Here is a 22846-nt window from a genome sequence, read left to right as displayed (position 1 = left end):
TATTGTGTCTTTTGGGGCAGTGAGGGGGATGAAGGGGGCTCACGCTGTCCCCACCCGCATGGGAGTCAAAACTCACACCCTGGAAAGAGCTGAGGGGGCAGAGATCTTTCCTGAGGTAGAGGGGACCTGAGAGCTGCAAGCTGGCTCAGCTCTACCGTGCGTCATTTGGGGGTCACTTGGCACCCCCTCGGTGTCAGTCCCATTGGGCCCTGAGAGTGCACCTATTCCATCCTCTCCAGCACCCCTGAGGTGATTCTCACACCTACAGATGCAGAAGCCAGCTGGAGTCACTGAGCAGGGGGCGCTCTAAAGCTAGTGCCCCCGTCCAGAGCCCACACTGTCCCCCACCACCACCCAGCCATCCCAGCCTCACACCAACAGGCAGCATGTGACGCTGGCCAAGCCAAGCCAAGCCATGCTGTCAAAGGCAACACATAGAAAAGGCCTCGGTCTCACCACTGCTTAAAAGACAACCAACACTGGTGCGTCATGGGACTGAGGATTCTGGAATATCAATTACTTTCAAGGAAGGGATTTTATTTAAAATCAAATCTTTATTCAAAAGACAGTGAAGGGTTATAACTCTATACAGTTTGTGACAAAGAACAAGTAAAGGAAAAAGAAACAATTCTTAACCAAAAAAAAAAAAAAATGTATTTGTGTTCTCAAAACATGGAACTGTTTTACTGGTAGAGGCAAAAATTTGAAAGGGACCCAGCTGCAACTTTAGGAAGTGTTTAGCCGGCCTGCCGACGTGCCAAGCATTTAAATCAGCACAGAGAATGGCCGCCTGTGGGCCCTGTCCCGGCCTTAGCCCAGTTGAGTGGCTGAGACTCCAAGGCCAGTGTATGTAAATGACAGGCGCACAGGATGCCATGTCGCCCCGCCCGGAACACGCCCCCTTGAGAAGACCCCGCCCCCTGGAGACGGCCCCGCCCCCAGGCAGCACGCCTTCGCAGGCACAGACTTTCCCTTTCTGGCAGCAGGGTGACAGGGCTGAGCTGCTGTCCCGTGGCCTCAGACGTCAGGGATAGAGTGGTCCATGGTGTGGTGCAGCAGAGTCGGGGACAACCTAGATACAGCAACAAGGACATTCGCCAAAACTGGCAGCACCTTCTCCCCCTTCTCCCAAAAACCTGTGCCTCCCTTGCCTCACCCCAAGTTACCAGAAGGCGGTGGCCAGGAGGTGAGGAGAGGGGAGGGGGGGTTCCGCAGGGTGGGGGAGGGGGGCGGCCGGAGGAGAGGGGGGCCGGGGGGTGGGGGGGGTCAGCCTTACTTTTTGACCATGTGCTCGTAGATGACGGTGGGGATGATGGTCAGGGTGATGACGTTCCCGGCGGTGGCCAGAATCTCTGTGACTTCTTTGTCCTGGAGAAGAGGCGAGTGACAGTCACCTTGGGGGCCAGGGGCAACAATGAGGCACCTCTGTGAAGTGGTCAGCGTGGCCCTGCTGGAGTCCACCACTGACAGTGACGGTAGGGAATAGGTTGTCCCTTGAGTGAGGGTGGCAGGCCCCCAGCTCAAGCAAGAATGTGGGCCTCCCATCTGAGGCTCTCTCAGTAAAATGGACTCACCTCTCCTATCCTCACCTCGAGGGCCTGTGTGGGCCTGACACCGAACAGCCTCACAGACATGACTTCCCCCAAAGAGCCCCGGGAATCCCACCAACCACACGAGTATGCCGTCTCCCGGGCCCCAGTCACACCGGGATTCTGACCCCAAAGCAGAAAGAGAACCACGCTGCAGTGGGGACAAGGGGGGACAGTAGGCACACCCACCCACCCTCTTCTCTGGGCTCCTGTCAGCCTGAGCCGAGGCCGTGGGGTACCTCTTCCTCTTACATCTTGTTGACCAGTAAAAAGAAAGGCCTGCAGAAGCCGTTCAGATCATGGGGAGAACAAGACACGAGAAGCACCTACACAGAGTGTGCCGTACAGCCCAAAGCCGAATGCTAAGGCACGAGACGAGCCTCTGGCCCTTACTTGGAGACCGTGACCTTTACTTTGCACAGATCTCCGACTTGGCTGTGTGTTTTCCTAGCTGTGTCAGGATCAATGGGAGAAGATATGCCAGATGCGACTAGATGGTCAGGCATAGGGGAGAAGATGTGTGACAGGAGTGACCTGGAGATGGCCCTTATGAGGGAGGGGGAGTGGCTCACAAGACTGTGTCATCTGTGGGGTGAGATGGCAAACCCCCCAGGCCACCTCCACCTGCCTGTGAGCCCCAAAGCCCTGGATGCTGGAGGGGGGGGGGACCCTCACTCTAAATCACAACTGGAATTAAGAACGGCTCTCAGTCCTGGTGGCATCAATCAGGATAAACCACTCTCGTTTTTCCAGGGACCAGAAGCCATGTGACTCAACCTCTTCTGGGGTCCATTCCCCGAAGGCACCCACCCTGTCCCCCAGTCTATGTCACAGCACTGGCCCTAGACCATTTGCTCCTTCTTGTATTTAAAGATAAAACTCACCACACACACACACTGTTGGGGAGAAGAAAGAGGTAGGAAATGGGCTTCTGAAGAGCCATTTCCTAAAATATTCCTATAAGTGAACATGATCCAGGATACAAACAGAAATATCACACAGAATAGACCGTGCAGCCAGGAGCCCCTCACCCCCACCCCGGACACCCATTTCCCGACACACGTCATCAGCACCACCACCTGTTGTCACACCCCTGGCCTTCATGAGTAAGTAACATCAGCGAGTATTTACTGAGCACTTAGTGTCTGCACTGTGCTCGGAGCTCTCGTACCTTTGTCTCATTGAATCCCTGCAGCAGCCTTAGGATGAGGATCTGAAGCTGGGGCGAGGGCAGCAGCCCACCCACAGACACGAACCTTCCCACCACCTCTCGATCTCCCAGTCCCTGAGGTCCTGGGATGGAGCCATGCTCCGCCTTGCTCACCTTCAGCCCGATGACGTTTTGCCCATTCACCTCACACACATAGTGGTTGGTGAGGAGCCCATTACGGGCCGCGGAACTCCCTTTGACCAAAGAGATGATCTTCCCCTTCTTGATGACGAAGCCGACGTGGCCTGTGCTGTCCTTGTGCATGGTGATGGTCCGCTGGAACGGCCTGGCAGGGAGGGACAGTGAGCTGGGCCTGGGACATAACCAAGGGCAGACAGACAGGCTCCTGGGACCCGGGTGCTCACCTGTCCCGAACGATTATGACAATCTTCTCGGACGATGCCTTCTTCACCACCTGGTGGGCTTTGTCCGTGCTCCACCCAGCACAGTCGCGTCCATCAATCTGCAGAATCTGGTCCCCAAAGCGCAGCCCCACCAAGGATGCAGGGGTGTTGGCCTGGACCAGCTGCACGAAGATCCCCTGGAGGAGGTGAGCCCCGCATTCAGTTCCCCCAGCCCACCCTGAGCCCAGGCGCCTCCTCCTGCACTGCTGTTTGCCTCCTGATCTTCTCAGAGCCTGCTGGGCCCTGGGACCACAGCTCTGTATAGCAACATACAGGGTACCCCATTTTCCTGGTGAGGAAACGGGCCACACAGCTAGGAAACAACGGAGTCAGGTATTCAGGAGTTTTCCCGGTATCTCAGATGATAAAGAATCTGCCTGCAATGCAGGAGACTTGGTCAATCCCTGGCTTGGGAAGATCTTCTGGAGAAGGGCATGGCTACCCACTCCAGTATTCTTGCCTAGAGAATTCCTTAGACAGAGGAGCCTGGCGGGCTACAGTACATGAGATCGCAAAGAGTTGGACATGACTGAGCAACTAACGCTTTCAGGAATTCCAACTAGTGGCTGCATCCCCAGTCAACAGATTACAAGGCCTCTCAGGCTGGCATCTGAACCAACACCCCCACACCCCTCACCTTCCACTGTCTTCAGAAAGCCTCCCAGATGCCAGATCCCTCTGAGTGGGGAGCAAGGAGGCATGAAGTCCCAGGAAGGGCAAGTGGAGGGTCCCTGGCACAACCCAGAGCAAGCCCTAGTGCCTTATGGGAGGGGATGGAGAGGACGAGCTTGTCTAGGGCTCAGGTGAGCCTTGGCTCCCGCGGGCAGCTCGGGCCGCGGGCAGGCGCAGTCCAGCACGCGAGCTCTCTCTCTGCGTTCCGCGGGGCCCCTCCCCTCCCGCCTGACCCCAGCCCCACCTTGTCGATGGCCTGCAGCCGCAGCCCCGTCTTGCCACGCTCGTCCTTGCATAGGTGGATCTCGCGCACACCGGGCTTGATCTCCGCACGCAGCGCGCCCAGGCTGTTCCCGGACACCGGCGCCACCACCTGGCCCGGCGAGGGACCCGAGACCGCTGCCTGCAGACCACAGGGGAGCAGAGGTTAGCCAGCGCCGTGGGGCCTCGTGCCTCAAGGGTCCAGGCGTGGGAGCAGGGATTGGGAAAAGAGAACGGGGTGGACCCTGAGCTCCAGCCCACCGCAGACCACACACACCTCTTGCGGGCAGGAGGACACATGGCGCCATGAAGCCACTAGGGGGCGTCAAAGTCCACACACCAAAAAAACACAGCCAGGAAAATAGAGACGGGAGGACAGGTATGTATTATAGAAAAAGGGTCCTCATTTTCCAAGACAACTTGATGTCAGAAGAACGTTTTAAAATCCACTTAAAAATAAAAAAATTCACAGAAAATAGTGAACAATGAGGGGGTAAAGGAGCTCAAGCTGATTTCTGTCTTGAAAAATATTATGTCAAAAGTATCAAGATGAGTGAATACTATCCCCGCCCCCCAAAAAAGATCTGGAACAAGGCAAAGATGTCCACTCCCACCACTACTGTTAAATACAGTAATGGAAGAACTAGCCAGATAATAAGGCAAGGGAAGGAAATAAAAGACATATAGATTGGAAGAGAAAACATAAAATGGTCCCTATTTTCAGATGAGATGATGCTTTACTAGAAAATTCCAAAGAATCTACAGATAAACTCCTAGAACTCATAAGTGAATTTAACAAGGTCACAGGACACAAGACCAATGCATACCAAAAAAATCAATTGTACTTCTATATACTCACAATGAATACGTGGAAACTTAAATTAAAAATACAATACCACTTACAATCGCTTAAAAAAAAAAAAAAGAAATACTTAGGTGTGGAGCTAATAAAACATATACAAGAATTGTATGCTGGAAATGACAAAACACGGATAAAAGAGATCAAAGAAGTGAAGTAAAGTGAAATGAAAGTCGCTCAGTCGTGTCCGACTCCCATGGAATATACAGTCCATGGAATTCTCATCACATCATCATATATTTCTACGTTTAGATAAAAATGGAAATAACCTTAGTAGGATAGATATTAGTAGAAAATAGTGAAGTTATTAAAAAGAGAAATTTTGAGTACTCATTACTGTTTTTTTAATATAATGTATTGTGAGTTTGAAAGTGAAAGTCGCTCAGCCTGGTCTGACTCCTTTCACCCCATGGATGAATTCTCCAGGCCAGAATACTGGAGTGAGTAGCCTTTCCCTTCTCCAGGGGATGTTCCCAACCCAGGGATTGAACCCAGGCCTCCTGTATTGTAGGCAGATTCCTTACCAGCTGAGCCACAAAGGAAGCCCACAAATACTGGAGTGGGTAGCCTTTCTCTTCTCCAGCGGATCTTCCTGACCCAGAAATCAACCCGGGGTCTCCTGCATTGCAGGCAGATTCTTTACCAACTGAGCTATTGGGGAAGCCTAATCAATGGTCTAAATAAATAAAGAGATATTTTGTATTGATGGATCAGAAAAACTAGATGAAGCTGTCAACTGTCCACAAAGTGATATACATATTTAATGCATTTCCTATCACAGTCTCTATGTTTTGTAGATAGAAGCAAGGTTAATCTAAACTTCATGAAAACACAAAGGAACTAGAATAGCTAAAACTAGTCTGACAAAAAAGTAAAAAACAGGAGAAATCACTCTACCAGATTTCCAAACTTTCTATATAGCTACAGTAATCAAGATAGTGTGGTACTGGGGAGAGACAGACCTTTGGAGCAGAATAGAGAATATCCAGAAATAGCCTCACACAAGTAGAGGCAACTGCTTCTTAACAGAGGTGTGAGAACAATTTAGTGAAGACAGAAGAGTCTTCTTCTTCAACAAATGGCATGGGAGCAACTGAACATCCATAAGCAAAATATGAATCGTGACCTCATGCCTTATGCAAAGACTGACTCAAGTTCAATCATAAATTTAAACAAAAAATTATAAGAGTTTTAGAAGTAAAAGGGAAAATTTTTCAGAACCTAGAGCTCAGTCAAGTTTCTTAGGACACCAAGTCATGATCCACAAAGAAAAAAATCAATAAATTGAACCTCATCAAAATTGAAAACTTTTTGTTCTCCAATAAACTCTTTTAATACAATGAAAGGAGAAGTTACACAGCGGGAGAAAAATATTTACAAATCAAATGACAAAGGACTTTAGAATAAGGTCTCAAAAGTTGACTTAAAAAAATAATCCATTTAGAAAATAAGCAAAATATATTAAAACATTTTATCAAAAAGACTATACAGCTGGTAAATAACCACGTGAAAAGATGTTCAACATCACTAGCCATTGCTGCTGCTGCTGCTAAGTCACTTCAGTCGTGTCTGACTCTGTGCGACCCCATAGATGGCAGCCCACCAGGCTCCCCCGTCCCTGGGATTCTCCAGGCAAGAATACTGGAGTGGGTTGTCATTTCCTTCTCCATTAGGAAAGTGCAAATAAAAACCACGATAAGGCATCACCACACACCTACCATGAGTAAAACTTAAAATAGTGATAATATCAAATGCTGGCAAAGATGTGCCAACAAAACACTCATGCGTTGTTGGCAGGAAAATAAAATAATACAGCCACTCTGAAAATTGTTTGGCAGTTTCTTTCTAAAAAAAATTAGCCATACATGTATTACACTACATAGGAATTGCACTCCTGGGCGTTTATCCCAGAGAAACGAAAACTTATGTCTGTACAAAAATCTGTACACAAACATCTGTAATATCTTAGTTTATAATAGACAAAAACTGGAAACAACCAAAATGTCCCTCGAGAGGTTAAACAAACTGAGCTATAGCCACACCATGGAACGCAATCCTGCAATAAAAAAGAATGAACTGTTGAAACAGGCGACAGCCTGGAAGGATCTCCAGGGCACAATGCTGAGTGGAAAGAGCCCATCTGAAAAGGTCACACACCATGTGACTTCACTTACATAACCTTCTAAAATGACAAAATTATAGGGACAAAAACATGCCAGTGACTGCCAAGGGGCTGAGGATGCTAAAGGGGAGGCTGGGCGTGATCATAAAGGCGCAGCATGACACAGACTTCTGTGTGATGATGTACTTCTGTATCTCGATTGTGCTGGTGGCTGCAGGTGATAAAAACACACAGAACCTTAGACGCATTGTACTGATGTAAAATGCCTGGTTTTGACATTACAGTAGTTACATAAAATGGAAAACTGAGTGAAGAGTACAAGGGACTTCTCTTGTCTTGGCAACTTCCTGACTGAATCTCCGATTATTTAAAAAGAAAAACTTAAAATAATTAAAAATTTTAATTATGAAAGTGCATTATCTGTCGTTTTTTTTTTTTTCCCCATCAAATTTAGGTTGTCTGGGCTATTGACCAAAGAGAGATCAATCAATGGATTAAAACTGGACAATGTGACCTACTTTGCTTCCTGTGTGTGCTCCCCTACATGACTGTCAAGGGCGTCATTTTGGAAAACCACTCCAGGGTGTCACCAGCTTTGCTCAGGATCCTACATGTCCTCATCCTTGCTGATTTCTCCTGTGAAATCCTCATTTGTCAGTGTGGCAGCTCTCATCGTCACTTCTATCAATTTCATGAAATCCCACGGCATTACCAAGATTTGTATTTGCACTTTGCAGTCGATTTGTACTGGACCAGCACAATGAACCACCCAGGAATGTTGAAGCTGATGGGTAGACAGTTTTGGGACTGATTCTATAAGTGAATATATTTTCAGGAGTGAATATTTCTATGTTATGATTTTTTTTTTTTTGCTCCCTGAAGTCATAGAGAGCAAGAGTTAAGCATTATTTTTTCATCTGGGGACTTGGGGCTGACAAGCTCCTCCTCACAGGCTCTGCCTAACCATGCAGCTGCTCCCAAGTCACAGGCACCCCCTCATTAGAAGCACCCAGGCTCACGCCAGGTTTAATGTCCTCCCTTCTCATCTAGCAGGCTCAGGCCAGCAGGTCAGAGGTCAAGGGGCAGGCAGTGGCCCTCTAGCCCCAAGGCCTGCAGGAAACCATGAAACCCCACGGCACTTCTCATGAAGGTTCAAAATGAAACGTGTCATCAAGAAACAGAGCCTCAGGGATGCTACAGAGAGAGGAGATTCAAATCTGTTTAAATGGCAAGACAGAGGAAGGAGGGCCCACATCAGGCAAGAGACAAATACCTACACTGGCACTTTCTGGAGTCTGAGGCAGGCTCTGCTGGACTTCTTGGCTGGAGAGGGAAAGACCCATATAGTTTTCCAATTCTGCCAGGTTAGGATACAAAACTGGTGGGAAGGGAATGGGGAGAAGAGAAAGATGTTATTCTGGCCATGAGCTTGGCCACACCTGCCTGGCTCCCAAGTGATCACTCATCTTTGTTAAGAAACAAAAGGGTCCGTGATGCTGTTTACTCCCAAGAATGCAGTATATTCTTGAGATGGCTCTGCAGCCCTGGGAACACTCGCTGGCAATGTGGGTCCTCCCCTCAGATGGTCTGGGAGCAGCCTGGGACACAGAGCCCCTCACGGATCACTTTGGTGTTCAGCTCAGTTACCTTTATTTGGCGCCAGCCGACCCAAAGGCAGCTCTGGGAAACTGCACGGTGAGGAGAGGGGTTGGGCCTGAGCTCACCAGTCAAGATAGCCAGAGCAGGCCCAGGGCCACTGCATACATCCTGGTCTCCTTGTGCAGCCTTCCTTGGTGGCCCTAAGTCAGGGATGTCAGGCCCCTCACAAGGTCACAGCTTTTCAGCGTCCCCCTCAAAGTAGAGGGGACAACTGTACACAGTGCCCATGGCTCAGTGGCAGGCAAGAGGCAGGCTCTCGGAAATGGCCAGCAGAAGTCACTCTCGGCCGGAAGCACCCCATCCCCATCACTCACGTGGAGGCTGGGAGTCCCCTTTTCCCCGTACTGGCAGAGCAGGCATCCTGGGTACGGCTTTGGCCTGGGCCTGGGGATGGAAGGGGAGTGCCGCTCAGCTGTGGTCAGAACCCCAGAGCCCTTTGAGCTTGGGGCTCCCTGAGGCTGGGGGTCAGGGCGATAGGTATGCTCGTGGCCTGAGTGGGTATCCAACCCTTCAATAAATGTGGCTTCGCACACCTCCATGCCTCAGGAGGGAGGTTCTCCCAAGGGCCTGCAACCCACTGAATGTCACAACTCATTTACTACCTGCAGTGGCCAAGGTAATTATCAGTCAAAAAGCCCCCAGTTCTCAAAACCCACTAAGACCTCATGTAGGATGGAAGGAGGAAAGGGCTTCTGGGGGCTGAGTAGGCCAAACACCACGGCCACAGGGTTTACCCTGGAAGCTTGCCCTAGGGCATGGGGTCTGCACGAACCCCAGTGGAGGAAGCACTGGGACCGAGCGGGCACCAGACATAGGCCTGTCTGCAGCTGCTCGTCTTCTCCACCTGCTGTGATCCCACTGCCTTGGCCTCTGAACACCTGCTCTGCCCAGCAGGCCCCGCACTGGGGACCCGCATGCCTTGGGGCCAATAAGGAACTCCCAGGGGCCTCCAACCTTGATCCAAGACAAGCCTCCCTTAGCTACCCTGGAGTAATCCCGAAGCCTCAGCAGGGGACCCAGGCTAATAGCCTGGCAGTTTACCTGCATGGCCTGGTCCACCTTCAGGTCCTCCAGAGATGGGTACAGGGTGGCCATGGCTGCTCCTTGGAACACCCTGCAGGGCACAACAGAGCCGGGTGCTGAGGGGCGAGCGGAGGCACAGACACGTGCCACCCAGCACTCTCAGGATGAGAAAGACGTCAGGACGGGTAGTATTATTATTATACTACTATTACATGATTATATATATCATATATAACATATATTGTTATATATTATATATTCTATTATTATATACTTATATATTATATAATAATATAATATATTATACCAGTTATATAATAGGTATTATTATCCCCATTTTAGAAATGCAGGAGCTGGGATTGAGCCAGAGTCTGGTTCCCAAGCCCATGTTCTCCACTCCTACAAAATCCCACCCCACCGTGTTCAGCTGACTCTGGGCTTTAGAACCTGGACCCAGGGGTCACCCAGGACATGCTCACCAGGCAAAGTAGGACTGGGGAACCATGTCCTTCCCTGCCATGTTTCAAAGGTCAGAAAGCCTTACAAGATCTTATCGCTCAAGACCTAAACCCGGTCCAGTTGGTGCAGAGTGAGCACCTACTGTATACCCGGCCAGCATTAGGGGTTTGTGCAGCATCTTCCCACAACTACTTGGGGCTCAGTCCAGTGTCAAGCGGTTGGGGACTTCATATTAAAACAGGCAGCAGGCACCTTATAATTCCTCCCCTGCCCCCCCACACCCCTCTCCATCTCTGGGCATTTGAGCCCCTACTGCCATTTCCGGCTTCACTGGTGAGTCTTGATCTTGATCATGATGAAGGCCAATGGAAACTCTTAAAAACATGCACACAAACTGTAAGAGTAAGAGTTTATATGCTCAGCAGAGTATTGTTCAGAGGGATAAAGAAATGATGGGGGACCATAAACATTTATTAAAAACCTTCCTACCTATCGGGGGGAGAACCAGAAGGACCTTGGAGCAAGGTACCCAAAGAAATTCAAAGAAATTACCCGCAGAAAAGCTTTATTTCCTCCCTAGATGAAATGTGAGCAAGGAGCAGTTTGTCCTTCTGGATTCTTCACCATTTACCCACTAACACACTGGCTCTGTCACATCTACCGGCCTTTGCTGGGCCAGTCCTCGTCAGCTGGAAGCTCCTACACCACCCTCCCGCCCTGGCTCCTGAGACAGTGAGGTCACCGCTGCCCCCACCCAGGGCCCTGCCCTCAGCAGGGACTGCGGACCGGCCTCCAGTCCCGGGCTCTTCAGTTGTCCTCAGTGTGTCTTCCCACCTGACCTGCAGTTCCTGGCGATCCAGGGGGTCCTATTCACTGCACTGGGCCCACATTCCTGGACCAGGTCCAGAATCTCTGGGCATCTCGCCGGAGTGATCCCCAGGGGTCAAGGTCATCTTCCTCCATGACTCTTCCTTGTCCTTCCTCTGCACCTGCTGCCTTGACACTTATCAACTTTAAGCCTCCCCAACGACCCCGTACACACACCATCCCTTCTAGTCTGCCATCACACCCTATTATCCCCACATCCCATCACTAATCCTCACTCTGTCCTCCTTCATCTCCCCGCTCTTCTGCAGGAATCACAACATTTCCAGTGAGTCAACTCGACTGCTGTTCTCCAGCCAACAGGTCCTTTCTGTGTGAGCCTGGAATGCCATGTCCCTGATTAAAGCACCCCTAGTGGCTCCGCCACTCTCAGAATCCAGTCCACATGCCCTTTACGATTCCTCCAGAGATTGGAACCAGTGGCTCACAGGCCAGATGCAAACAGATGTTGTTTGACCTTGCCAAGGACTTTATACATTCAAAGTTAAAAGCTTAAATGCAGAACTCGAGACTCGGCACTTAATAATCTAGCTTCACACTGCTCCTGAAAAACAGGACACTCTAGCAACCCTGGACCACCACTGAATGGCTACATCTGAGTCACAGCCAACTCCCGGGCGCCCCAGACCCCCTCAGCCTCTGTTGTCTCTTACATCAAGACCGATTTACTCATTGGCCCTGAGTCCCAATAGACATTTGCTTGCACCCCCTGCCTAGTTCTCCCACTTTCTTTCTTTCTACACGTCTTTCTCCCAACCCGCACCCTCAGCTTCAGCCACAATGAGCTACTTTTAGATCCTTGAATTAACTGAACTTCCTCATGTCCCCAGGCCTTTGCGTGTATTATTATGCCCTCTGTCTGGCATACCTTTCTACCCACTCTGCTCCCCACCTGGCTAACTTCCAATTATTTTCTGTGTTCCATATCAGAGGGCTCTTCAGGAAACTTGCCTTGATTTGTGCTCCCCCTGCCCCACACTTGCCTCCTCTCCCAGCTCGTGTTCTTAGTCTGTTGATCATTCACTACTCTGAAGCTGCCTCTTGATCTACCTATTGGGAGTTCCAAATGGGCAGAAACTGGACCTTCTAATTTATTGTGGACATCAACCAGCCCCTAGCATGGACATCAACTCAATATTTCCAGAAGCAATGCATTCCGCCTGGGCTTCCACGTTTCTCCTTGTAGAGTAAAGCGCTAATGTCCTATGAACATGCACCTTCCTAGGATGGAAACCAGGATGTGAGGGCCCAAACAGGCTTTGTTTGCCTTTCACTGGCTTGTTTTTTCTGTTTTCGTTTGAGTTAGTGTCAACATTTTAAAATCTGGAAATATAGAATTCTCCACTTCTATCTTGTATAGGAAAAAAAAAAAAAAACACAAAATACTTGGCAATGCAAGAGCAGGAATCATACACAAGCAACACTCAGCCAGGCCGGAGTCACAGCCTGCCCTTAGATGAGGTTGCACACACCTCTTGTTTCCCAAAGTACCCATCCAGCTGGCTCACACTGCCCGCTTGGTTCCTGGGGGCAGGCAGTTCCAGATCTTTGCCCTCACCTGGTCTTTGGGGCAGAAATGACCATCTTAAGGAGACAGGGATGGCCCAATGGGGAGAGGGAGACTGGCTCTGACCTGCTTTAAATCAGCTGAGGGGAGAGGCCCCTTCGCCTGTGGTCTTCCCTTCTGTGCACACACTCCAGGAGACTTGGATCTTGGGACAGTCCTCAGAAGGTACCACCCACCAAAAACACGCCCTGGATCACACATGAGCTACAGATGTGAAAATAAGAGGCATCCCTGCCCTGCTTTTTCAAACACTGAAGTAGCAGAGCTTTTATATCTGTAGCAGCTGCCTTCTGGGCAAGCAGAATCTGAGATCCACTTCCTGGAGATCCTTTCCAGGCTGGAATCACACAACCCATCCTCTGGGTCTGAGACACTTTCACCACTGCCACCTTCTCTGGGTCTCAACCAAGGTTAGGGATCTGGGTGGAATCAAGAGGCAGGAGTTTCCCTGCCTTTTAGCAATTCACAATATAGTGGGGAATGGCTCCCTGCCAGGAAATATGCATATCTCATTCAATTATCCATCTACTCATTCACACTATTTGAGTGTCCATTGTGTGCCAGCGACCTTGGACCTGTTTGTTATGCAGATCCCTCTGCTTGGCACACCACCCTTCTCTGCATAGCCTTTCAAGCCTTTGAAGACTCAGCTCAAATGCAAGTTCTCCGCTTGGCTTTTTCAGGCCGTGGGACCCCTGACTAGTTGGCTAGGTCTTCCTGTGTTCCCAAACTGACTGGTACTGCGCCTACTCTCAAGTTATTTATCATATTATACGATTACTATCTGGGTATCCCCTCATTCTGAACTCCATCTCAGAATGCCAGGGACTACGTCCTGTTCATCACCCTACACCTCCCCACTGAAACAGCACCCAGCACATAGATGCCGACAAAAATTGCTATTTGACTGAATAGATAAGTGGTTTTCCAAGAAACAGACTGGAAATTTGTGTGGGCATTCTTGGATGTCACAAGACTGAGGGGACACTAGCATTTAGGAAGCAGGGAGTAGTGACCAGGACCTTTTGTAATGCACAGAACAGCTCATCACAACAAACTGTCCCACACAAGTTTCCAATATCCCACCAATCTTAATTGAAGCAACAACAAAAAAAACCCTGTTTATAACCTGTTTTATATACAAATACAATGAAACTTTACCTGGTTTTAATATACAATATATTATCCAGAAATGTATACACCAGCTTATCTGAGGAAGTTATTCTTGGTTTTGTTCACCATTCTGAAAAATCATTGTCAATTCTCCACAACGCAGGTAGGTCACCAGAACACACTCGTGTGTGTCTGTGTCTGTAGCTGTCATAGTCACTCCACGCCTGTATACAGATACATTTAAGCTTTGACTCAAAATGCCAAATATAAACTTTGGCAAAATTCAGCTGAATACTATCTATTAAATCCAAGGTGGCCCTAGTGGCAAAGAATCTGTCTGCCAATGCAGGAGACTGCCTACAAGCAGATGATCCTGGTTGGATCCCTGGGTCGGGAAGATCTCCTGGAGGAGGAAATGTCAACCCGCTCCAGCATTCTTGCTGGGGGAATCCCATGGACAGAGGAGCCTGGCGGGCTACAGGCCATGGGGTCCCAGAGAGTGGGACACGACTGAGCATCTGAGCACACAAATCCAAACTCCCTCGTTTTAAGTTAGGTACAAGCGTGATCTGGTGTAACCCAGTCTGAGCTTTTACATAGTGAAGTGCATATTCCTTTATTATAAACTATTTTCATTGCCCTCATTTCTCCTTTACAGTGCAGACAGGGCAATATGCTGTTTTGCGGGGTTTTTTTCAACTTGTTGCTGTTCAGTCACTCAGTCACGTCCGACACTTCCCAACTCCATGGACTGTAGCGTAGGGCTTCCCAGGTGGCGCTAGTGGTAAAGAACCTGCTTGCCAGTGCAGGAGGCGTGAGAGACATGGGTTCAATTCCTGGGTCAAGAAGACTCACTGAAGTAGGAAACAGCAACCCACTCCAGTATTCTTGCCTGGGAAATCCCATGAGCAGAGGAGCCTGGCAGGATACAGTCCATAGGGTCACAAAGAGTTGGACACGATCGAAGTGACTTAGCACAGACTGCAGCATGCCGGGCTTCCCTGTCCTTCACTATCTCCCAGATTTTGCTCAAACGCGTGTCCATTGAGTCGATGATGCCATTCAACCATCTCATCCTCTGTCGGCCCCTTCTCCTCTTGCCCTCAGTCTTTCCCAGCATCAGGGTCTTTTCCAATGAGTAGCTCTTCACATCAGGTGGCCAAAGTAGTCAGCTTCAGCATCAGTCCTTCCAATGAATATTCAGGGTTGATTTCCTTTAGGATTGACAGGTTTGATCGCTGCTATCCAAGGGACTCTCAAGAGTCTTCTCTAGCACCACAGTTCAAAAGTGTCAGTTCTTCAGTGTTCAGACTTCTTTATGGTCCAACTCTCACATCTCTACATGACTAGTAGAAAAACCATAGCTTTGACTAGACGGACCTTTGTCAGCAAAGTGATGTCCCTGCTTTTTAATTCCTCTGCCTTTTCTTAATCCAGCTTGTACATCTGGAAATTCTCAGTTCACATACTGTTGAAGCCTAGCTTGAAGGATTTTGAGCTTACTGTGCTAGCGTGTGAAATGAGTGCAACTGTGCAGTGGTTTGAACATTCTTTGGTATTGCCCTTCTTTAGGATTGCAATGAAAACTGAACTTTTCCAGTCCTGTGGCCATTGTTGAGTTTTTCCACATTTGCAGGCATATCAGTGCAGCACTTTAACAGCATCACCTTTTAGGATTTGAAATAGCTCAGCTGGAATTCCATCACCTGCATTAGTTTCGTTCACAGCAATGCCCCCTAAGGAGGTGGGGGTGAAAAGCCGCTCTGGACAAAACTACTCCCTCCCTCAGCCTCAATTTCCTGCTTTTTGGAAGCAGCCAGGCACACAACTCCGTGAACAGGGGGACCGGAGAAAGCACCACAGGTCCCTAGGGCTTGTTTCCTAATCTGTCCAACGATCGCTGATCGAAGATCTCCAAAAGACTCCCATTCTGACCCTCTTGTAGCTCCGAACTTTGCTCGGAATAAGAGGCGACCTCCCCTGGTTGCTATGGGTTACAGCAAAGACTCCGCCAGGCCGCTAGGGCGCGCTGCGGCGGCTAGAGCGCATGCGTCTAATCCATCCGGGGCTGCGCACGGCTACACGCCGATCCCAGGGTGCTCCGCGGTTGTGGGTGGAAAATGGCAGCCTCCTCTGTGTGTTGTTGGTCCGGTGGGATCCTAACATCCCTCCGGCCTCTTGCTTTTTCCAGGCGCTCGTGGCTGGCACCCACATCCATACACACACACAAAATCAGGTAGAGCATCAGAATAAGGGATTTAAAGGCTCAATCGGGCTCCGCATCGCCTCTTACCGGTGTGGAAGCTACGCGGATCAAATTGCGCTTTCAATGGGAATGTCTCCCTACACTCCACACACCCCTGAGCCTGAGTCCATTAACGGCTTCCCGAAGGAGAGCGGGTGCGGCTGAACCCTCCCCTGACTGATAGGATTCCGTTCTGAGGCAGCTGTGGGAGGGAGGAGGGCAAAGTTGACACGCCTGCGCTCCGGGCTGCCTGTTGCTCCTTAGGAAGAGGAAGCTCCAGCGCTCCTGTAGGTTTCGGAAGCACCTTGGATCCCCGAGTATTTCCCACCCATTGAGACGTCACCTTCCCAAGTTTCTTGTCCTGCCCTGACTTCCCGTCCTGGTGCTCCGCCCCAGGAAGATTCACCCTAGGATCCCACCCGAGAATGAGGGCCTGCCACTCGGGGTGAGGGTCTTGGGCTTGGCCTGGCAGATCACTTCCCACAGCAAAACGACCCGCTGCTCGTTTTTAGAGATTCGGGGAGTTGGGTCTGTGGAGTGCAGGATAAAAGCCTGGGGCAAGGGGGAAGGCCTCCCGGAGGAAGCCAGGGGACACAGACTGGACTGTGAAGAATAGAGGTTCCAGAGGAGGAGAATGGAGTATGTTACTCCAGAGATGGGAGGCCCAGACCCAGGAGTCCAGCCGCCTTCCAGATCTTTACTGCCTCCCGCTGGTTGAAACTCATTTTTCCCAGCTTTGCTGCCACTCTACAGTGACCCCACCAAATGCACCCCATGGTCGGAGCCAGAAACCTGGGAGTTAGCCTTGACTCCTGCCCTCCAGCCTACCCATTTCCTGCCCTCAGAGTAAAATCTCCGACTTCAACTTGATATTCAAATCTCCCTGACCTGACTCCAGGTACCTTCTCCACTGACTCCTGATAACCTCACTCTTGTGCACTTACCCTGCATCTCATTCATTCCAGACTCCTGTTGATCGTAACTCACCCTGCTAGTTCAGCCTCTGTGCTTTTACAGATGCTGTTCCCGCTGTCTTGAATGCCATTCACATCTCCCCCGCCCCCACCACTTTGTTCATCTGGTGAACTCATTTTACCCCCAAATTCCCCAAACCAAACACAAATAAGCGTCTCTCTTTTCTAAACCACAGAATCTCATATTCATTCCACTACTAATATCATTCATTCCACTAGTGTTTTTAAGCACCTACTGTGAGCAAGGTCTGCATTTCCTAAGTTGGATTTCCATTACTCTGTATTTGTTTGCCTGTCTCCCTCTCTGGTGAGGAATGTTGCTCATTTCTGAAGCCCTAGTGTTGTGCCCACTCCCTGGCACACAGCAAGGGTCCAGTTACTGTTTCTTGAAACGGAAAAGCAGACCCAAGGGGAAGACAAAAAGTTCCAAAAAGACCTTTAAAGAAAAACCGTGGGCCTAGAAAGGGAGATAAAACAGTGCCCTGATGAGGTAGATGGAAAGGCGGCCTCCTGCAATGACACTGGAAGAATTTGCTCAATACGATGCTGCTGATTTCCTACAATTAACTGGCTCCTATGAAAGGAAAGAACCCATCTAACCTAGCTCACCCAGAGAAATGTTCTCCCACTGCATTTTCCACGATTTCCATCCCTGAGCTTCTGTACTTTGTGGTATTCTGAGTGGTAGCAACTCCCACAACTGAGCAGCAATCAGGTTCTCAGAGACCAGCAGGGCTGAAAAGGGGTCACCAGCCCCCATCTTTGGGCTTTGAAATGAGAACACTTTGTTCCAAAGAGCTGACACTAAGGGACGCCCACTTGTTCCTGTGGACAACTCATCCATCCTTTAGAAGACAGTGTGCAGGAGGGAAGCGTGGGTTAGAGTGTCAGAGGAATAGCTCCTGGAAGGCCAAATTAGCCCAGGGATGTGGTGAGTTGGAAAAGAAGAGGCTGTTGCTAGGCCACCAGCTTATACCCGCCTCCCTCCCTCAGGCTGTACTGCCTGCTGGAGAAAAACTGTGAACTTCTTTCAAGGAGTGCAGATGCTTCTGAACCCAGGCACAGGAGAGGCAGAATGAGAGCAAGGACCTCGGAGGCAGGCAGGATGGGTTCAGACTGATGTGCTCTGGCTGGAGAGCAAGCACGGACAAGTCTCTCCTGCATGTCATTTCTTCCTTTGTAATATGAATAACAATACTTGCATCACAGAGTTGTTGTGGAGGTTAGATTCTTGAGATGTGTACAGAAAGTACTACCACAATAAAGGGCACGCAGTAATCGTTAGCTGTTGTTCGTTCAGTACATTCACTTAGCACCTAAGTCCCAGTACTGTTCTAAGTACCGGTAATAAGGCAGGGAACAAAAGAAAAACCCGCCTTTGAATGTCACCTGGCTGGATAAATAAGTGCGTCTGCAGTGTTAGGTGATTAGGGAAGTGATAGGGAGTGGAGGATAGAGCCTGGAAGCCCAGGAGGCTCACTGCTGAGGGTGGGGGCCACAAGTGGCCTAAATGGGGAAGGAAAAGCAGTGAGGCTTAGGGCACAGCCACTGCAGTGGCCCTAAGGTGAGTGCCTGTTCTGTATGGGGAACGTCTGACCAATGACACTGAAGTCAGTCGTTCAGAGGGGAAGTAGTAGGACAGAGCGTGGAGAGGTGGTGAGACAGACTAGATCCTTTACGGCCTGAGGGTCATGCTGAGGGCTTGGCATAGACTCTTGTGAGATGGGAGCCAGCCACTGGAGAATTTTGAGCAGCAGAATGACATGGTCGGACTTTGATTTGGAAGATAGAAGAGGGAGTGCGAGTGAACAGAGAGCCCGGGCTAGAGGTGGTGGCGGTACAGTTGTTAGTAGTTTGGACCACCATGTGTACAACAGCCCATGCAGTGCCTGCCCAGCACATAGCAGCCCTGTCTTAAGCACCATTTTCTGAGGCTAGCTGTGTGGAGGCATGCTCCTTTTATCCATGACCTCATTCAGTTCCCCAACTGTGTGGGAGTCCCCACAGGAGGAAACCGGTTCTTGGGTCAGGCCACTGGCCCACGCCCCCAGCAGGTTCTCCTTCCTTGGTAGGGAGCTTGTTGATGGAAACAGCTTCAGGCAGAGAAGTGAGTAACAGAAACTGAAGCCTGCATTCAGTTTCTTGCAGAGGTTGCTCTTTGGTTTTCCAGGGGTCCATTGTGAGGAACAAAGTGTGGGTCCCATCCCTGTGATCACTGTCCCAGGCAGTCAGAAGGAGCCTGGATGGAGCCCTAGTGATGTCTGGATAAAGATCACCTACCCTTGAACCTGGCCCAGGGCTGGGCTCAGAAGAAGAAGCCCCTCTTCCAAAGTTTACATTTCACTGCCAGAGAGAAGCACCTTGAGAGGAAAAGGCCTGGAAGTCCCAGAAGGTTCGAAACAGGGAAAGAAGAAGACAGGTGAGAGCAGGTGTCCTCTTTGCCCCCTCCAACCCCCCTGCCAAGGGGCCCTGCGCCCAGCTCTTACCTGTAGTCAGGTGCTGCTGCTCGTCCTTCTCCAGCCACTGCTGACGGACTATGGTCCCTCCCTGGAAGGTGGTGGCCCTTGTCCCAGCTGGGTTCCGGCTCCCTGGTCAGCTGACTCACCTGGGCCTGGAATGGGCCCAAGTACGTCCCTGCAGCTGGGTCAACCTGCCCAAGGTCAGCAGGTTCAGAGGAGGGCTTTGGCCTTAGTCTGGATGTAGAAATGGGGCTAGGGGCTCACAGCTCCTGTGGGGAGGGGTATGAACCAGACTTCTTGACCTTGAGGAAATCAGACTTGGATAGGACACCTACTCCTCTAAACATGAAGGCAGTTTGATGGGTCTTTAAAAATGGCCATACCTTGTGACCTAGCAATTCCTCTTCTGGGGATTCGTCATAAGAAAATAAGTAGGATGGGGTCTCAGGGCCCATCACTGTGTTTCTTATAGTAGGGAAATCTAGAAATCTCCAAATGCCCATCACAGACATCACAGGGTCAGTTAAATAAGGCGTCTTTGGAAGATCAGAAAGCCATCAATGTCATTTACAGAAGCAATGAGGCGTCCTGTATTACATCCTGTAATACAGAGTCTGTATTCTTGGCTGCTATACCACATCACTACACAAAGATAAACGCAAAGTTCTAAAAAGATGGTGATTAAGAAAAAACAAGGATTAAGTGTGTTTTTCTTATCAGTATTGTTTTAGTTAGAGGAGTTTGAAATATGTTTTATAACTTTTTTTCTCATCAAAATTACTGCTTCCATTTTTCATTGCCTATTTTAGTAAATGTGATCAGTAGTCACCTAGTAACACAAATGAGAAAACTTAGACACATCTAAGATCTCTACTTCTTTTATACTTCCTACATCTAAATCAGTGGCCAAATCTTATGGTGCATGTATGAGTGGTGAAAAGAGCTTTATTTTTTCTTTTTTTTTTTGGCTTATTTTGTAAGGTTTTTATTTTTTCACCTTTTTATTTTGTATTGGAATATAGCTGATTGACAGTGTTGTGATGGCTTTGGGTACGCAGTGGAGTGACTCAGCTGTACATGCACATATGGCTGTTCTCCTCCCAGCTCCTCTTCCATCCAGGCCACGTGGCAGTGAGCAGAGTTCCCCGCGCTGTGTAGTGTGTACTTGTTGGCTATCCATTTCAAATGTAGCAGTGTGTGCATGTCAATCCTGGGGCTCCCTGGCTGTCCTCTCCCTGAATTCTTCCCTTCTGGTAACCGTGGGTTTGTTCTCTTATGAGTCAAAACAGCTTTAATTTACTATGGACCTACAACCACAAACCGTGCAAACTCAGAAAAGGCAAAATTATTAAAGAACCAAAAATAAAACCAAAAAATTCAGTAATCCTCTCAACAGTATCCCTGTTTTTAACATAATAAATAGTATATACTTATATAACTTAATTATATAAATATATAACATTTATAATTTTAATATATATTTATAAATAAAATACAAAATATGGTCTCATTTTCTTTTTTAAGTCATGAGGAAATGTTCTGGCAACATATCGAAAAAAATCAATATTATGACATCCATCTTGTGTTTGGTTTTCATTTTTTAAAAAGTAAATATGCACGGAAAACTGTCTGGGTGGTCATATCCTAAAACACTGGAAATTCAGATGGTGGGATTGTGGGGATAGGCTTTGATTTGTATTTCTGTGTCTGTTTCAAAGTGATGGGGTTTTCTTTTGAAGTTAGTTTTTGCTTTGCATGTTTATGATTTTTGTAAGGGCTGATCAAATTAAGGTTAATTGTTTTAAAAAGAAATTTAGATGAGTTATCTCCAGGAAGGAGAACTAAGGGGCTCAATGCTGAGGCGGGAGGGGATTTTTTTTGTAATAGCACACTTTTTGCGCCTTTTAAATTTTGAAAAAAATTTAATGTATTTGACCATCCCCCCAAATAATCATGTAAAATAAACAGAAAGCAGGGACGAATTTAGCTGAGTTCCTGGTGGGTTGGGTGGTACAGAGGTGACCGTCACACCTGGTGCCTGGGGAGGGCCGGCCCCCATGTGCTGGGCAGTCCTGGGAGGAATGATGCAGGGCAGCCGCCCAGGGTGGGGTGAATGTCAGGGTGGCTCAGCAGGCCGGGCAGGCCCACGTCACAGTCCCTGTGAGGAGCCTGGACAGAGGGGCACTGGGGCATCAGATCCTGGCTGGGGCCCAGAAAGTGTTCAGCCCATAGAGGAGACACTGCCAGCCTCAGGGGCTTATAGCCAAGAGCCCCACACTGAAGACCAAAGCAGGAAACAGGAATAACAGCAAGGATGCAGGGCATAAGACCCCACCGTGGGCGCTTCACAGCCATTACTTCAGTGGCTCCTGCCATCCCTGCAGAGCAGGGTAAGAGGCAAAGTCCCTCTCTTGAGTGACGCAGCTGCAGAGTGGCTCCAAGGTCCTTTTTTCCCTTCTATGAGACAAATGCACTTGAAGCTGAGGTGTGGACACACCCAAGGGCTGAGCCACACGGGCCTGAAGTGTGTGGGAGACCATGGCTGACGGACCACCTTAGATTAGGCCTTCAAGTCCAAAGAAAAGTAGCAAATAGAGACCCTAACTGAACCATGTGACATCTCCTGCCCTCACCACCCCCGCCACACACACATATCTCAGTTCACTCAGTAGGGTCTAAAAGTGGCTTTCTTGTGACTTCCCTGGTGGTCCAGTGGTTAAGACTGCATGCTTCCACTGCAGCAGACAGGGATTCAATCCTTAGTGCAAAACTAAGAACCCACAGACCCGCAAAAAGAAAAAAAAAAAAAAAAAAGGTGGGGGAGGGGCAGGCTTTTCGAGAAGATGGAGGGAAAAACCAGCCCAGAAGGGTAAGGAACTTGCCTGTGGTCACACAGCATGTCTGTCCACACAGATCTGGGACAAGATCTATGTCCCCTCACCCCCACCTACATGCAGGGTGCTCCCTCTGTGCCCTGCTGTTTTAGCCACCTCCAGCTCTGACTTCTCCCCTATTGCAGTCACCAAGAAGAACTGATACTTTGCTGTAGCATGCCCTTGCTCAAAGTCTTCAGCGGTTCCCTACTGAATATAGTCCCTCCTATATTCACTGGAGGGACTGATGCTGAAACTGAAGCTCCAATACTTTAGACACCTGATTCAAAGAGCCAACTCATTGAAAAAGACCCTGATGCTGGGAAAGACTGAAGGCAGGAAAAGAAGGAGACGTCAGAGGATGAGATGGTTGGATGGCATCACCAACTCAATGGACACGAGTTTGAGCAAACTCTGAGAGATGGTGAAGGATGGGCAAGCCTGGCATGCTGCAGTCCATGGGATCACAGAG

At 49.2% G+C, this 22846-nt stretch overlaps 2 protein-coding genes across 2 annotated transcripts in view; one reads left to right on the top strand and one right to left on the bottom strand.

Moving 5' to 3' along the window:
* Positions 1 to 22846, top strand: part of SNPH (syntaphilin) — a 289004-nt gene that overhangs the window by 45534 nt on the left and 220624 nt on the right. The gene's annotated exons all lie outside the window — the stretch shown is intronic.
* On the bottom strand, positions 535 to 20144 carry SDCBP2 (syndecan binding protein 2). Its single transcript, XM_061437103.1, has 9 exons — positions 19529 to 20144; positions 9818 to 9890; positions 9091 to 9160; positions 8395 to 8495; positions 4120 to 4278; positions 3165 to 3340; positions 2914 to 3085; positions 1277 to 1368; positions 535 to 1072 (listed from the first exon to the last, which is right to left on the bottom strand). Exons 2-9 carry the CDS (start codon positions 9869 to 9871, stop codon positions 1018 to 1020), a joined length of 879 nt encoding a protein of 292 aa, XP_061293087.1. The 5' UTR covers positions 9872 to 9890; positions 19529 to 20144; the 3' UTR covers positions 535 to 1017.

The sequence above is a fragment of the Bos javanicus genome, chromosome 13, assembly GCF_032452875.1.
Source record: "Bos javanicus breed banteng chromosome 13, ARS-OSU_banteng_1.0, whole genome shotgun sequence".
Lineage (NCBI taxonomy): Eukaryota > Metazoa > Chordata > Mammalia > Artiodactyla > Bovidae > Bos > Bos javanicus.
Note: the sequence above shows the minus strand (reverse complement) of the source record. Positions and strands in the feature narration are given on the sequence as shown.

Bases quoted from the DNA above. Each gene is read 5' to 3' on its own strand.
- SDCBP2 (XM_061437103.1), bottom strand. From the start codon at position 9,871: ATGGCCACCCTGTACCCATCTCTGGAGGACCTGAAGGTGGACCAGGCC. The intron at 8,496-9,090 runs GTGAGTGATGGG...CCTTCCCACCAG, and splicing joins AGGGGACTCCCAGCCTCCAC to TTTTGTATCCTAACCTGGCA. The intron at 1,073-1,276 runs GTAAGGCTGACC...TGCTGTATCTAG, and splicing joins TACGAGCACATGGTCAAAAA to GTTGTCCCCGACTCTGCTGC.